The following is a 13,307-nucleotide window of genomic DNA, read 5'->3' as shown; positions in this document are numbered from 1 at the left end:
AGGGGAGGGGGGGCTGCGGGGGGGAGGGAGGGAGGGGAGGGGAGGGGGGGCTGCGGGGGGGAGGGAGGGAGGGGAGGGGAGGGGGGGCTGCGGGGGGGAGGGAGGGCCGCCGGCCCCGGCGGGCGCGCTCCAGCTCCGCGCACCCGCCGCCTCCGCCCCGCGCCGCCGGCGGCCCCCGGGGGAGGGCCCGGCCCGGCCCCCCGCTCCCCCGGGCGGGGCCGGCGCTATGAAAGGGGCCGCGGCCGCGCCCGCCCCACAGCCGCTTCCCCGCCGCGCCGCTCCGCACCGGCGGCCGCCCCGGAGCCGCTGCCCTCACCATGGTAAGCGGGGCCGGGGGCGCGCAGCGAGGGGGCCGCGGCAGCCGCCCCTCCCGGGCGCGGGTTTCGGTTCCCGGAGCGGGGGAAGCGCCCGGCGGCGTCGCCGGCAGGCGGGCGCGGGGGGCAGCCGGGGTCCCCCCGGTAGAGCCGGGGGTGCAGGCGGGGGCCCCGTCCTTGTGCCCCCCCGGGGGCAGCCGGGGCACGAGCGCCTTCGCAGCCCCGATGCCCGGAGCGGCCGCGCCCTCCACGCGAGTCCCTGTCCCGCGGGGACCCCGGGGCGCGGAGACAAGCGGGAGCTTTGTGGGGACGGCGCGGAGGGTCGGGACGGGGCGCGGGCTCAATGGGGGATTGTCCGCCCGGGGAGCCCAGCGCGCCGCCGCCGCGGGTCTCTGTGGGACCATTGTCCGGCCAGGCCCTACGTGGCCCCAGCCCATGAAGGCGACTATTATCCTCCGAGCTGGCCGCTGAACAATGGGGCCGGAGGGTGTTTTCTATTATTGTTCTTTTGTTTGCGTGTTTGAAAAGCGGCCTCAGTTACTGCGGTCACCAGCAGCTGCCTTCAGCAAAAGAGCTGGACAGCCCCGGCCCTCGCCCGGCACACGGTGCCCGGCCGCAGGAGCCACGGGGTCGGCCTGGCCCGGCCACTGCCCGGCTGAACATCCCCCTTGGCAAACGGGACACTTACACTGCGAGCAGGAGCAGCTCTCGGAGGTGGCTCACGCCATCTGCTTCCTCTTGTATGATGACTTGGGAGCCCCGAATCCACGGGAAAGGCGACACAGGGGTCCCAGGAGAGCCGCCTGGTCCTCGCTCTTCTCGGAGGCCCATTCATTCCTGTGGCAGGAACTCCGCACTGGTTTCGGGAGCAGGCACGGCTGTCCCGGTGTGCTCGGGGCTCACCATCCCGGTGCACTGCACAGTAGCTGACCCCAGGGCAGGCAGTGCTCCCGGCCCACCACGTCCGTTCAAGCAGTGGGGTCCTGGTCCCAGGGCGCTTTGGAACAAAACCCACCTCCACATCCTGGAATAAGGGACAGAAAAGTTAATCGGCTGAACAGTTGTTTCTTAAACAATATCTTCACCCTGCAAACAGGGAAGGCATATTTTTCTGCCATGGGCAGAGCATTTATGTAGCATGTAACACCCCGCGGCTTTTGCCTCGAAGGCAAAACTTGCTCCTTCAGCATCACTCCGGTGGCTGCCGGCACAGCATTGGGCTCCAGAGCAGGTGCTGGTCACGGGCAGGGCAAGGATGCGGCTGGGGAGGGGAGGCGGGGAGCTCGCAGATTGACACAAAGACCAGCAGCTGCCCCCTTGGTGCTGTTGAAAACTCGTGTGGTTGGAGAAATCCCTCCTTTCCTTCCAGTCCCATCTTTTCCCAGGCCCTGCTGGGAATTAACTGGGATTCCAGTTACCGGAGCTGCTGGCAGGAGGGGAGGGAGAGCCAGCGCCAGCTCCCCGGCAGCGCTTTTCCCGGCTCGCTCGCTGCCAAACACGAGCATTACTTTGGCTGCTCGCAGGGCTGGTTTCACTTTCGTGTTCAGCTCAGCAGCTGCTGGGAGGAGGTTTGTCTTTACCGGAAGCAATTTCAGTTGCTCTTCGTCACAAGACGAGCCCAAATTCCCCCCTCTGAGGCATTCGGGGTGCTGATCTTCAGTGTAGCATGAGACAATGTCAGTTCTTAACATGAGAGACAGCGTCCTCGCAGACTTCACTCAGAAACAGCCTTTCCTACGGGGACAGAGGATCCCTACAGAGACTTCAATACCTTTGCAGTTGTTTTTATTCAGATGAAGCGATGAGATTGCAGCGGCTGTCACAACCTCCTGGGACTTTCCTGTTTTCAGGCGGAGTTCCCCACAGCACCCTTGTTAGCTACTAGCCACAAGTGTTTATTTAAGTGTTCAGAAATAAATTTGACACCCGAAGTGCTCTGCCTGGCCTGTAGCTTTTTGCAGCTCGTGGTGCCTGTGAAACCGCAGCTGCTGCCACGTGACGCGTAAAACTTTCCCTTCCCGGTCAGGGTCAGGCAGGACTGCAGCTGCCGAGGCCGGAGCCGGAGCCGCACCTTCAGCTCCTCAGGTCGGGGGGACGGTGCCGGGGGGTGGCGGGACAGGGCACAGGTCCCGGCTGTGGGACCAACCGGGGTAGCTGAGAGGTGGTTTAAGCCAAGCTGAGGGGAGGGACGTGGGGGTAGAGAAGTTCCCTGTGCCCCCCACTCCCCGCAAAGGTGCTCAACGGTGCGTGCTCGTGCAGCGGGAACATGCGGTCCCTTGGGGTTGCTAGGCTGCAAACTATTTCCTTCTTGCATTTCAGAACAGAGGCTTCTCAAAGAAGAGTCACACATTCCTGCCTAAAATATTTAGAAAAATGTCTACTCAATCAGCGAAAGACAGACCCGAAAGCTTGCAGTTCCCTTTCCTCGACGATGAAGATACCATCTCCACAGTCAAAGAATCTAAAACCTTTTTTATTCTAAGGGGCCTGCCTGGCAGTGGGAAGTCCACTCTTGCCCAGGCTATTCAAAATAAGTATAAAGATGCCTGCAAGGTCATCTCTGTTGATAGCTACAAAATTACACCTTTAATAAGAAGCACCATTCCTGAAGAATATTCAAAGGTGGATGAGGATCTAGTTGACTATTGCAAACGAGACATCAGCGTTATTGTTTTGGATGACACTCACCACGAGAGGGAACGACTGGACCAACTCTTTGATATAGCTGACAAATACCGGTACAAAGTCATCTTTGCCGAGCCCAAAACCCAGTGGCGAATGGATTGCTTGCAGCTGAAGGAAAAGAATCAATGGAAACTGTCAGTGGAAGAGCTGAAGAAGATGAAGCCCAGCTTGGAGAAGGAATTCCTACCCATGTATTTTGGGTGGTTTTTGAGCAAAAGAAGTTCAGAGAGCCTGAGGAAGGCTGGTCAGGCCTTCTTAGATGAGCTTGGAAGTCTCAAAGCCTTCAAAAAGGAGAGTAAATACTGTATGTATAGAAGTCTCTTACCAAGTTCTTAGTCTGTTGATGAGATGTTAACATGCAGCAAACGGAACAGGTTTGGGCAGCTTCTAAAGAGAATTTCTGAAGTTAGCAATAGGAAAAGCTGTTTAAAGCTACTAATCTGTTTCCCATAATTGACAAAGTTGCTGTTGTAAGTAAAAATGAGAGGTTTTTCCAAGAAGTCTATTTAGCTGTGACACTGCAGGGAGCTGGGTTCGGATGGCAGCAGCCTTACATCAGGTGGCTGGGCATCCCCTGGTTGCTGCGATGAGTCAGAGGGAAGGGAAGGACTGAACAATCTTGTCCCTTAAGGGACTCGTACAACAGCGAGGCTAAGACGAGCCATGATGATGCGCAGAAGCTTCTGTTTTCTAGTTACAGGCACTGTTAGCCTAGGTGGAAGGAGTTTTACTTACCCACCTAGTCCTTTTCAGCAGTAAGAAAGATGAAACATGAAGGACAGGTTGGTGACGAAAGCTAAGATGGGACTTGCCTCATGGGGTGACATCAGGGGGATCATTTTTCGATAGTAATATTGTTTACCTGTATTTGCAGTTGCTTCCGCTATCGAAGATCCCAAAATAAAACTAGATCTCACCAGCTACTTCGTGAAGAGGCCGCCCGGGGTCTTACACTGCACCACAAAATACACCGACTTTGGAAAAGCAGCTGGAGCTGAGGAATACGCCCAGCAGGACGTGAGTACGGGGGCTCCGACTCCTCCCTGCGACCCCAGTCTCCCTCCCCCTTCCCAGCAGGGGATCCACAAGCCTCCCGGGGTGGGCTGGGGACACGGCTTTGCTCGGAGCCGAGAGGGTAACCGTAGGGACAGTAAGTCCGTCCACCTGGCCTGTGCAGTGGAAAAGTCCTAACTGCGGGAGAGACGGTGATTGTTTCCTGTTCGTTTCCAAACAAAATACTCCTGCCCCACCTCCATCACCCCTGACTTCCAGCATCACCTCCAATAGCTCGATTGGAGTGATGATGAATTAAGGTATTTACACTTCCAGCTAAATTATTTCAAAACAGATAAGCCCAAGTTAAACATTGGAATTTGTGAAGGGAAAAGATGTAACCAGCTCCAAATTCACGGAGCGGGAGCTTCAGGCCGTGATCTTCCAGTTGCACACAGGGTTTCAAATATGTCAAAGCAAGAGCTGCCGTGATGAGCCAAGACCCCGAGCTCGTGGACAATAAAGCCAACCACTTTGCTGTAAATCCCACCTGTGTGCAGTCAGTTAAATCCGTGTTCTGGACTTGTCTCCCTCTTCTCCCAGGCTGTGAAGGCTTCCTACGGCAAAGGCTTCACCCTGTCCGTTTCTGCTCTGTTCATCACAACAAAAACTGTTGGTGCTCGCGTAGAGCTGAGCGAGCAGCAACTGCTGCTGTGGCCTGGAGATGCCGATAAGATCCTGCCCACCGACAGCCTCCCGAAAGGCAGCCGGGCTCACATCACCCTCGGCTGCGCCAACAGCGTCGAAGCAGTCCAGACGGGGCTCGATCTGCTGGAGTTTGTGAAACTGGAAAAGGCAGGGAACAAAGGGGATGAAGTGGGGGAAATCGGAGGAGGGAAACTGCTGTATTTTGATAATGGTATGTGGATGCTCGTCCTTTCTAAAAAGATTGATGTGAAGGCAATATTCTCAGGTTACTATGGAAAAGGAAAACTTGTGCCAACGCAGAGCACCAACAAACGGGGCTCTGCTTTTAGTTCCTGCACCATCATCTAGGAGCATGGGCAGGGTAGCTGCTTTGTTTGTTTTTAAAAGGCAAGTAACTCCTGTAACCTTTAAAAGTGTAAAGAGAAATAATTCTACCTTTACTAAAGTAAGCCCCTTTGCCAACCCCAGTGTGAAGCCTCTCTGGGGAGACTTTATTGGCCTCAGAACAAGGAAGAAAACAAGCAGCTCCTCGCTGACAGGAAAACTGTCACATAACTGACGCCAGTAACTGAAGTGCTGCTGAGTGTATTTTAAAGTAAGAGTTTTGGAGAGAACTAGCTGTGGTGGTGTGCTTGTTTTCTTCCTCAGAGGAAGAACTCCTTTGGTCTTTTATAGCCTCCCCATGAACCACAATCGTTAGATCTTTACGTGTCAGCACTGTAGCCTGTACATAACTGGTCTGAAGCCAAGTGAAGTGAACTGCGTCATGTCTCTCCCCTTCTCCCACACCCCAGGGACTGACATCATTCTGGTAGCTGAATTACTGGGTAGAAACCAGCAGGACCCAACTATGGATCACTTCTGTCAAGCGTGGCAGGTCCTAATAGTTTAGCCTGTAAGAAGAGAACTCGCAGAGGGCCGCAGGGTATCGCACCGCCTCGATCAGAGGTCGGTCCTGCTGCTGGGCTCTGCCCCAGTTCACGTTCGCTGTCTGCATGTGAGCGCTTCCTTCATTGCAGGGAAGAGCCACGCTGGTGAGCGGACAGAAGGAAGGCATGTTGCCAGATGGTGTCCTAAAGAGCGAGCCTGGACTTTAAAAAAAAAAAGCACAGAAAGGGAAATCAGTGAAGTACCAGGAGAAGCATTTGGTTCACTTCACACGTCAGCGCGGGCCGGACCAAGCACTGTCCGGCGTCCTTGTCCTGTAGGGAACAATCCTGCCTTGGCAGGGAGTGGAAGAGATGAACTAACATCTTTTCCATCTTATTTTATAGAAACTAAAATCATGTCTGAAGTATAGACCTGTACTTCATGCAAGATTTTACTACTTCTCTCTAATGCACTTGAATGGTAAAAGTTAGGCTGGCAGTAACATTGTAATTTAAGAAGTAAGTGGAGGTATTGTAACTGCGTAACTTAAGTCTGCTCAAACCTAAACTGTTGGTTGGAAAAAAAGTTAATGATCAAGCACTCCTGGTAAGTCTGTTTTATTGAAACTCCTGTTTTTGCTCTTAGCCAGACCCTCTGCCAGGCGGTCAGTGGATATGTGGTCACTACTTTACCGTAACACAAAGCTCAACTAATGGACTCGGGTCAGGACAACAGTTTAAACTCACGCTATGGCTCAGTGTTTGGTGAACTGCACAGTGAAATTAATCCCGTATTAATACATGTAAATACTTACTGTGTTTGACAAGGGTGTGCTGGGCTCATACCTGTAAAGGAGCTGCCGGGGGAGGGTGCAGCTTACCTGAGCTGGGTGCGCATGGAAACCGTGGCTGGGGAAGCCCAACACTGCCTGTGCAAGAAGCATTTCTGCTCCGAATGCTTTAAACAAAAGCAAGGTGTGCTTTGGGGCTAATCTGGTAAACACTCTCCAAGTTTACCAATAAAGCAAAATAATTCTGCTGTTTCAAAGAGATGGACAACAATAAATTCTCATTATAACATAAGAAGTTACATATATATATACACCCCCATAGCACCTGTGATCCTCCCTTACCTTCAACAGAAACCCTTGCTAGCTTCCGCACCGGCAGAGGGGTGAGTGCCTGGTACTCAGCTTGGGCCTTTCCTAGCAGGAATCTCGCACGGGTTTGTTCCATCAAAACACGTTTTCCAGCGCCCGCCCAGGAGAGCTGCTGTGGGACGTGGGAGCACGCTGACCCCCTCCCTCCAGCGCCCCGGGAACCACCCAGCGCTCCAGATCACATCCAGCACTGAAATGCACAGCTGGAGTATCTCATTTATTTGCCTGTTCAAGAACAACAGTGAGACTGTCGTCATTTAAGTTTTTATTAGTTTGTACATCATATACAGTTTATAATAAAGTAAACCAATTGCATATGGTTTTGCTTCAGTCTGTGATATTCTTCATATAAACACATCATTATGAATTATGCCTAATGAAGTAAACAACAAATATTCACATTTTTACCATTCACATCCTAGAAAGGTAAGGGTCCAAAGAGGGACAGTGTTCACACCGATGTGAAGCCTGTCTGGGAGAGGATGACATGTTTGGCAAAGCAATGGGGATAGTGATTGCTCCATGCAAAGGTTACGATATTTACACTGAGGTAAACATTCAGAATTTCGGTTCAGATAAATACTGCAGCACAGGGTTTAGCATCCTCTCCAAGCTGGCTTCACATCGGCGTCTGGTTTTGTCTTGACGACTCCTGACTGTCATTACAACAAAGCAGATATGCATGCAATGAAGGTGCTCGGTTTGCCGTTTCGCACTCAACCCCTCCCAACACCGCTCCATGCGATTTCCTCTTGAAGCGTGAGCTATTAAGTGAAAGCAGAGAGGAGGAGGATGGGGTAATCAACATGAGATCGGCTCTGCCCGAACTGCAGCCAAGCTGCACACCCAGCCGGAGGCAGCATCCCAGCTCTCCCACCAAACTCCTGCCTTCCCAAGCCACCCCGCTCATGCCAAAGCTCTGGCTCAGTAACGCTGTGTTGCAGACGATGCCTCATCTTGGCACCCTGCTCACGTTTCATGCCAGAGCTTTCCTTCAGAGGTCAGGCCTATGCTAGAGCCAAAGCTTGCCTAGCACTGCTCAGAGAAGAAGGGATAATCCTGTCCCTGACTGCAGGAGTGGGGAAAGCTGGGGTACGTCGAGGAAGGCCAAAGCATTACACACCATCTTTCAAAGCCAAGCACAGGTCCGGCTGCCCTGGTAGCAGGGGCAATAGGGAGGTCTCCAGAATACGGCACGGCTGCGTGTGAGCGGCCTCCAGGAGAACGGAAGGTCGCAGAACTGCTGCGATCCCGGCTGCCACCTCGCAGCCTTAGTTACAGCACTATTGCAATGGCCCGAGATGGACCTCTTCCCCGCTCCGAGAAACTCGGAGAGGTGCAACACACGAGCTGTCCTTTTTCCCTAAGAAAGGGGAGGGGAGGGTACAAGGCACAAATTTACATGGGATGAAAACCATCCACTTGAAGATAAGTGAATATCTTTACTTATTACTGAAACTGAGGAAGTAATTTTGAAAGAAGAGCAAACCACTGTGTGGTCCAAATGCTTTGGTCGTTCAATTGGTTGAAGAGCGATTCGGCTGAGCGCAGCCCTGCAGCGCACGGCTGGCTCGGAGACCAGCGCTCGCGGGTGGGCACAGGAGCTGCGCCAGTTTCCGTATCGGAAACAAAACCACAGCACAGCAGCTTTCACTCTGTATCTCCATCAGATACAGAAAGCTGAGGGACTCTCAATATTCTATGGATAGCAATACTGTTGTCCCTAAACATTTTCTTTTTCTTTCTCCTTTTTTTTTCAGTTTGCATTAATGTATTTACAAAACAGTCAGAAGCCTTTAGCACTAAGGATCCAGCTTTACAGCAACACTTCCAAGTTCACAAACGAAACCATGTACTTTCCTATGTAGCACGTGTAGCAGAAACAACGAAGAGCTTGTCAAAGTGGGCAGCCAGAAGCTTCTTAATGGTCTTTACAGCTGATCTCAAGTCCAGGTTCAGTGTATCTGGAAAGGACTCTCTCAACACTCCCACACAAAAGGTGGAGCTCACACAGCATCAGAATCGTAAAGTAAATCCACACAAGAAAAAACACACCAGGCTTTGTGGTCTAGAGGTCAGACCACTGCACATGCAAGTATCTCCCACCACTAACATTACTGATGTGTGTTCTCATTTTTAAAGCATGAAATTGCCTCCATTTTAATTTGAAACTATCCCTACAGCAGCTCAGACACCACGAGCATCATGGTCAGCCAAAAAAACACCAGAGGGAAAGCATAATAGCCAAACAATTCCTTATCTCCTTGTAAACACCACTGAGTCACAACAATAGAGCCTCACTTCACACGCTTGGTCTGTCAAGAGCCACGCTCCCCACACACACCATTTTCCCTGTAGTTTACAACTTTCACGGAGGCAGCCAACAGCTACTCTGCCAGTTACCGAGCTGTTCAATAGCAACTACTCCGTCACGTCTGCTAAAAGATCCCTCCCTTACACACCAGCCTGGCCTGGCTTTCAGCCACCTCGGCTCTGCTATCCCCAGGTACTTCCCATCAGCAGGAGCTCTCACAGCACCCACCATTCCCTTTCGGAAACACCGTGCAGGAGCTGGCAGGCCGAGGGGCAAACGTGCACCGTACAGCAAAGGCTGCTTGGCACCTGTATTTTGGGCTGTTCAGGCAGATCTGGGCCAAAGGGATTCTGCACGTGGAACAGTCTGGGTGCACGTTTAGGTACGTTTCAGGGTTAAGTATTAAGGCTTTTGCTGTTATGCCAGAAAATAAACTTTTCAATAATTACAAAGACTGACTTTCAGAAAGATAACTCTTCTCATTAAGATGAAGGGCTTTACCAGCGGTTTCTTCCACCTGCCAAGTTCACGTGCTGTCCTACAGTCACACCAAAGGGAACAGTACGCTTCTACATAAGGCTCGACACACGTGTATCCCGCTGTGCTTGTGCTTCGCGGGTATCACCCACAGCAACCGCCTCCTATCACCTTCATTAGCTCTTTACCATTCTAGAAAAAGCACAGGCATAATACCCCTTTAAGATACTTATTCGTTATCTCTGTGGCAAATTCCTATGTCTGGCAGCTCCTATCGAGCCGACGGAAGCCGGGGAGGTCTGTGGAGTGGCAGCAGCTAGAAAAATGGCACTAAGGTTCCCTGTGGCTATGTACAAAATACAACCCATGAATAACGTTCCGTAACTACTAAGGGTGAAAGGCAACATTTCAAGCAATGCATGTCTACGCAGATGTTTTTGAAAGAAACCGAGTCCTGTGTCTCCAAGCCATGCTAGGACACGATGGAGGGTACGATGCCACCGCACCTCTATCTCCAAGCGCTACTGCTGCTGTCCTGAGGTAACGGGAGAGTGACAGAACGCTGCTCAAACCCCAGCGCTCTGTGCAAAAGGGAACACGTGTTCACCTTCACTTTGAATTACATAACAGCGCTCCTTAGAAAAGTCTTGGCACTCACCATATCAATATTCAACTACATTAAATCATGCATTCATGTACAGTTTTATAAATATCTGCTGTATACATTTCCTCCCTCAAAAGAAGAGCCGTTCCACTTCTGTCCTCCAAGGAATGGTCTCATTCAAAGTTTGGAGAGAAGGAAGCCTGTCGTACTTAACTGGGGGGAGGGGGAAATAATAATAATAATAAAACCCACTGACAAATGCAGGACATGTCTCTGCATGGCGATAAAAGACTGAGAAAAGTCCAAACTGTACAGTAACATCAATACACACAGGACAAGACGTTAGGAATCCAGAATGCCACACAAAAACAAGTCCCATAAACTCTGATTTACAAGTGCCATGAGAACTGGAGAAGTATCAATATGCATAGACCAGTATTTCAATTCCCCAGGTATTTACCATTTCAGAGTCTGAAAGATGCTAGGACCTTATTTTGCTCTCAGTGCAATCCGGTTAAGTCCATCACGTTACACTGGTGCGCAGGAAGTTAGAATAAATGTTGTAGAGTCTATTTTTGGAAATACTACTCGACATCAGCTTGTTTAAAAAGCTGACTTTTGATCGAGTTATAAAATACTTTCTTTATTCTGCAGTACTAGAATTTAAGCCCTTAAATCTTCCCTCTATGAAAGCAGAGTGTCAAAAATTCTGACAAAACGCAACCACAGGACTGTAGTACTCGGCGGCAGCAGCACCACGACACTATTGCAACCGTTGGAAATGAAGTTAACTGGCACTGCAGTGTAGCAACTCTGTCCCACTGAACAGGACAGGTACAGCCCTCAAAAGGAAGGAAGACAAAGATGTTAGCATTCAAAGTAATCACTTCGTGCAATGAATTCATTGCAATTTTTGTTCCTGCAGTAAGAAGTTCAATCAGATAGTATATAAAAGTTAGTGTCAGGTTTCTCCAGAAAAGAGTCTTGCATGTATTTGTATGAACACCCGTTTTCTCAGCCAAGCAAAATTCAGTCCCCCAAACGTCACTACACTACCGCGGGTCAGTTCAAAACACCCCGGCCACAGCAACGCTGCTGAGACTCTGCTCTTCTCGTTGGCGTTGCCGAGTGCCAACACACTTTCTCTCAAACCCCGCTTCTGAGCAGGACTGCCTGAAGCTCCGTCAGCCAACGCCACACGCTCTGCTCCAGAACTGTTCTACAGACAGTATTTCACTCGAACAAAGCACCTAGTCCAAAAGGTTCTTCACTTCTAGAGAAAAGGGAAGAATTCTGGAAGCAGAGTCCTCCCAGCTGAGCTCTTGCTGTAACACTACATTTACGGTGAAAAATAAAGAGCATTCGCATTAACTGGCAGTACCACCAAGCCAAATCCATTTTCAATTGGAGACGGAGCAGCTGCACGCAGCTCCAGGCTTTAAGCTCATCCCTCCAGCACTTGGCCTGACATTGTGCAAGAGAAGCAAGTGACAGACTGTCAGTTAAGAGTTGGACTTTGCATTTTCTTGCTTCTTTGGACTAGTAAGTTACTTCTAGTTGAAAACTACTTGACTAGTTTAACGTATTTGTACAGTTCCTGTAAACATAATGAGAGCACACTGCTGCACACACACAGTAACCATTTTCAATTATTAACCTGAATATTTGCATTTCTTCAGAGCTAGAAAGAGCTCATCCACGTTATGGATCAGTAACACAAAATCAAACATCAAGCTCAACAAAATCAAGTTTTAGCACAAATATTAAATGTTCAAGTGGATTAATTAAAAAGTGTACGGTGAAGAAATTCAGCCCAGAGCAAATTCAATATTCCCTTAAACAGGACAAGTCTTGGAGTGGAAACACAAAGCCCTTAATTCTAGCTGCATCACAGGGAATTCTCACATAAGCTGCTCTCTTAAATCCAAAGGAGCATTTCTCCGATACAAAATTGTTCAGCTCACACATTATCATTTAAGTTAATGCCCAAGTGTACCGTTCCAGTAGAACCATGGCAAAAAAACCCAAAAACACAAAAGAGACAGCTGGCAGGTAAACCGCGATTGTATGAAACCTGATTGAATCTTGACAGTATTTTCAGTAGATTAAGGTAACTTACAAGTTACTACAAACCCTAGACATGCTGCCATACTGCACTTCAGAGCCAACCAAAACAAAATGGGAGATTACTTCACCCTCATACAAGTTGAGATTCCGGGAGGACTTCAGGGAAATCCTCTCTGCTGAGGAGCAGGAACAGTCTGAAAGTACGGGCCAGCATGGAGGGACCAAAAGATTCAAAGCTTTATTTTTTTTTTTAATAAAGTTAACAGTAAAACAAAATTCACAAGCCTTCCCCTCCCCGAGCTGGTTTCCTCTTTACACACAAAAGCACACAAAACAGAGGTCTCCAACCGAGAAAAATGAAACTGCTCTAAGTACAATGAGACATGATGAAGGAAGGAGTCTAAGTATGTCCGTATTCAAGGTTAAAATAAGCAGGTCAGGTATGTGTGTTTTGGTTTGGGTTTTTTTTAGCCAAACTGGAAAAAGAAATTTCCAGGCCCAGAAGCTGAAAAAGAAAATGAAAGATATTAGCACTTTCAAAATTCAAAGACAATACTGTTAACTACTACCCTGCAGTAGCTTGATGCCAAGCCAGTACTTCATTCAAACAAAAGCATCTGAACAAGTAGGAGAGATGAGATCTTTGCTATACATTTCCAGCAGCTGATTTCCAACAAGTAAGACAGTGGACTACTGATAATATGGCTAAAGGAGGCAGATTTACAAGGAGGAAGGTAAACAGTACACGAAGTGTGCAGGACTTCTCAAAATTCACTTAAAAAAAGACCTTAAGGAAGACACGCTTCCCTAAGGGGTATATTGATACTAGCTAAGTGCTGAGAGCTCGCTCCGTGCTGCATAAACCCATCCTACTCCAAGGTGCGTGACGAAAGCCTGACCACACGTGAGGTCTAAAGGGACACTGAGTAACAGCTTCTTCATCGCCTCCAGTCACCTCAAAACGTTTGCAGGCAGAGGCCCCTGGGAGGATTCACAGTTACGAAACCAGAGGCGAGCTGTGCGATACATACACATGAGACTTCTGACCAAGAATCTCCTGTTGTTGCTGTAGCACCAGCAGCTTATCCAAGTTATGGTCAACTATTCCTAAGCAGC

The 13,307-nt window shown here is 49.9% G+C and overlaps 2 protein-coding genes across 3 annotated transcripts in view; one reads left to right on the top strand and one right to left on the bottom strand.

Moving 5' to 3' along the window:
- Positions 1 to 281: 281 nt before the first annotated feature.
- CNP (2',3'-cyclic nucleotide 3' phosphodiesterase) lies at positions 282 to 7,044 on the top strand. Of its 2 annotated transcripts, none has more exons than XM_059830367.1 (4): positions 282 to 320; positions 2,634 to 3,303; positions 3,874 to 4,016; positions 4,596 to 7,044. In XM_059830367.1, the coding sequence occupies exons 1-4, from the start codon at positions 318 to 320 to the stop codon at positions 5,046 to 5,048; spliced, it is 1,269 nt and encodes a 422-aa protein (XP_059686350.1). In that variant the 5' UTR covers positions 282 to 317; the 3' UTR covers positions 5,049 to 7,044. The 2 variants fall into 2 exon arrangements, with proteins under 2 accessions (XP_059686350.1, XP_059686351.1); XM_059830368.1 differs by lacking the exon at positions 282 to 320 and adding an exon at positions 2,380 to 2,399.
- DNAJC7 (DnaJ heat shock protein family (Hsp40) member C7) overlaps positions 6,982 to 13,307 on the bottom strand; it is a 25,468-nt gene continuing 19,142 nt past the window's right edge. Inside the window, exon 14 of the mRNA XM_059830365.1 lies at positions 6,982 to 12,696. Coding sequence (XP_059686348.1) covers positions 12,659 to 12,696 — 38 coding nt within the window. The 3' untranslated portion in view covers positions 6,982 to 12,658. The remainder of the gene's footprint in view (positions 12,697 to 13,307) is intronic.

Source organism: Gavia stellata, chromosome 28 (assembly GCF_030936135.1).
Source record: "Gavia stellata isolate bGavSte3 chromosome 28, bGavSte3.hap2, whole genome shotgun sequence".
Classification (NCBI taxonomy): domain Eukaryota; kingdom Metazoa; phylum Chordata; class Aves; order Gaviiformes; family Gaviidae; genus Gavia; species Gavia stellata.
Note: the sequence above shows the minus strand (reverse complement) of the source record. Positions and strands in the feature narration are given on the sequence as shown.

Bases quoted from the DNA above. Each gene is read 5' to 3' on its own strand.
- CNP (XM_059830367.1), top strand. The intron at 3,304-3,873 runs GTATGTATAGAA...CTGTATTTGCAG, and splicing joins CAAAAAGGAGAGTAAATACT to TTGCTTCCGCTATCGAAGAT. The intron at 4,017-4,595 runs GTGAGTACGGGG...CTCTTCTCCCAG, and splicing joins AGGAATACGCCCAGCAGGAC to GCTGTGAAGGCTTCCTACGG.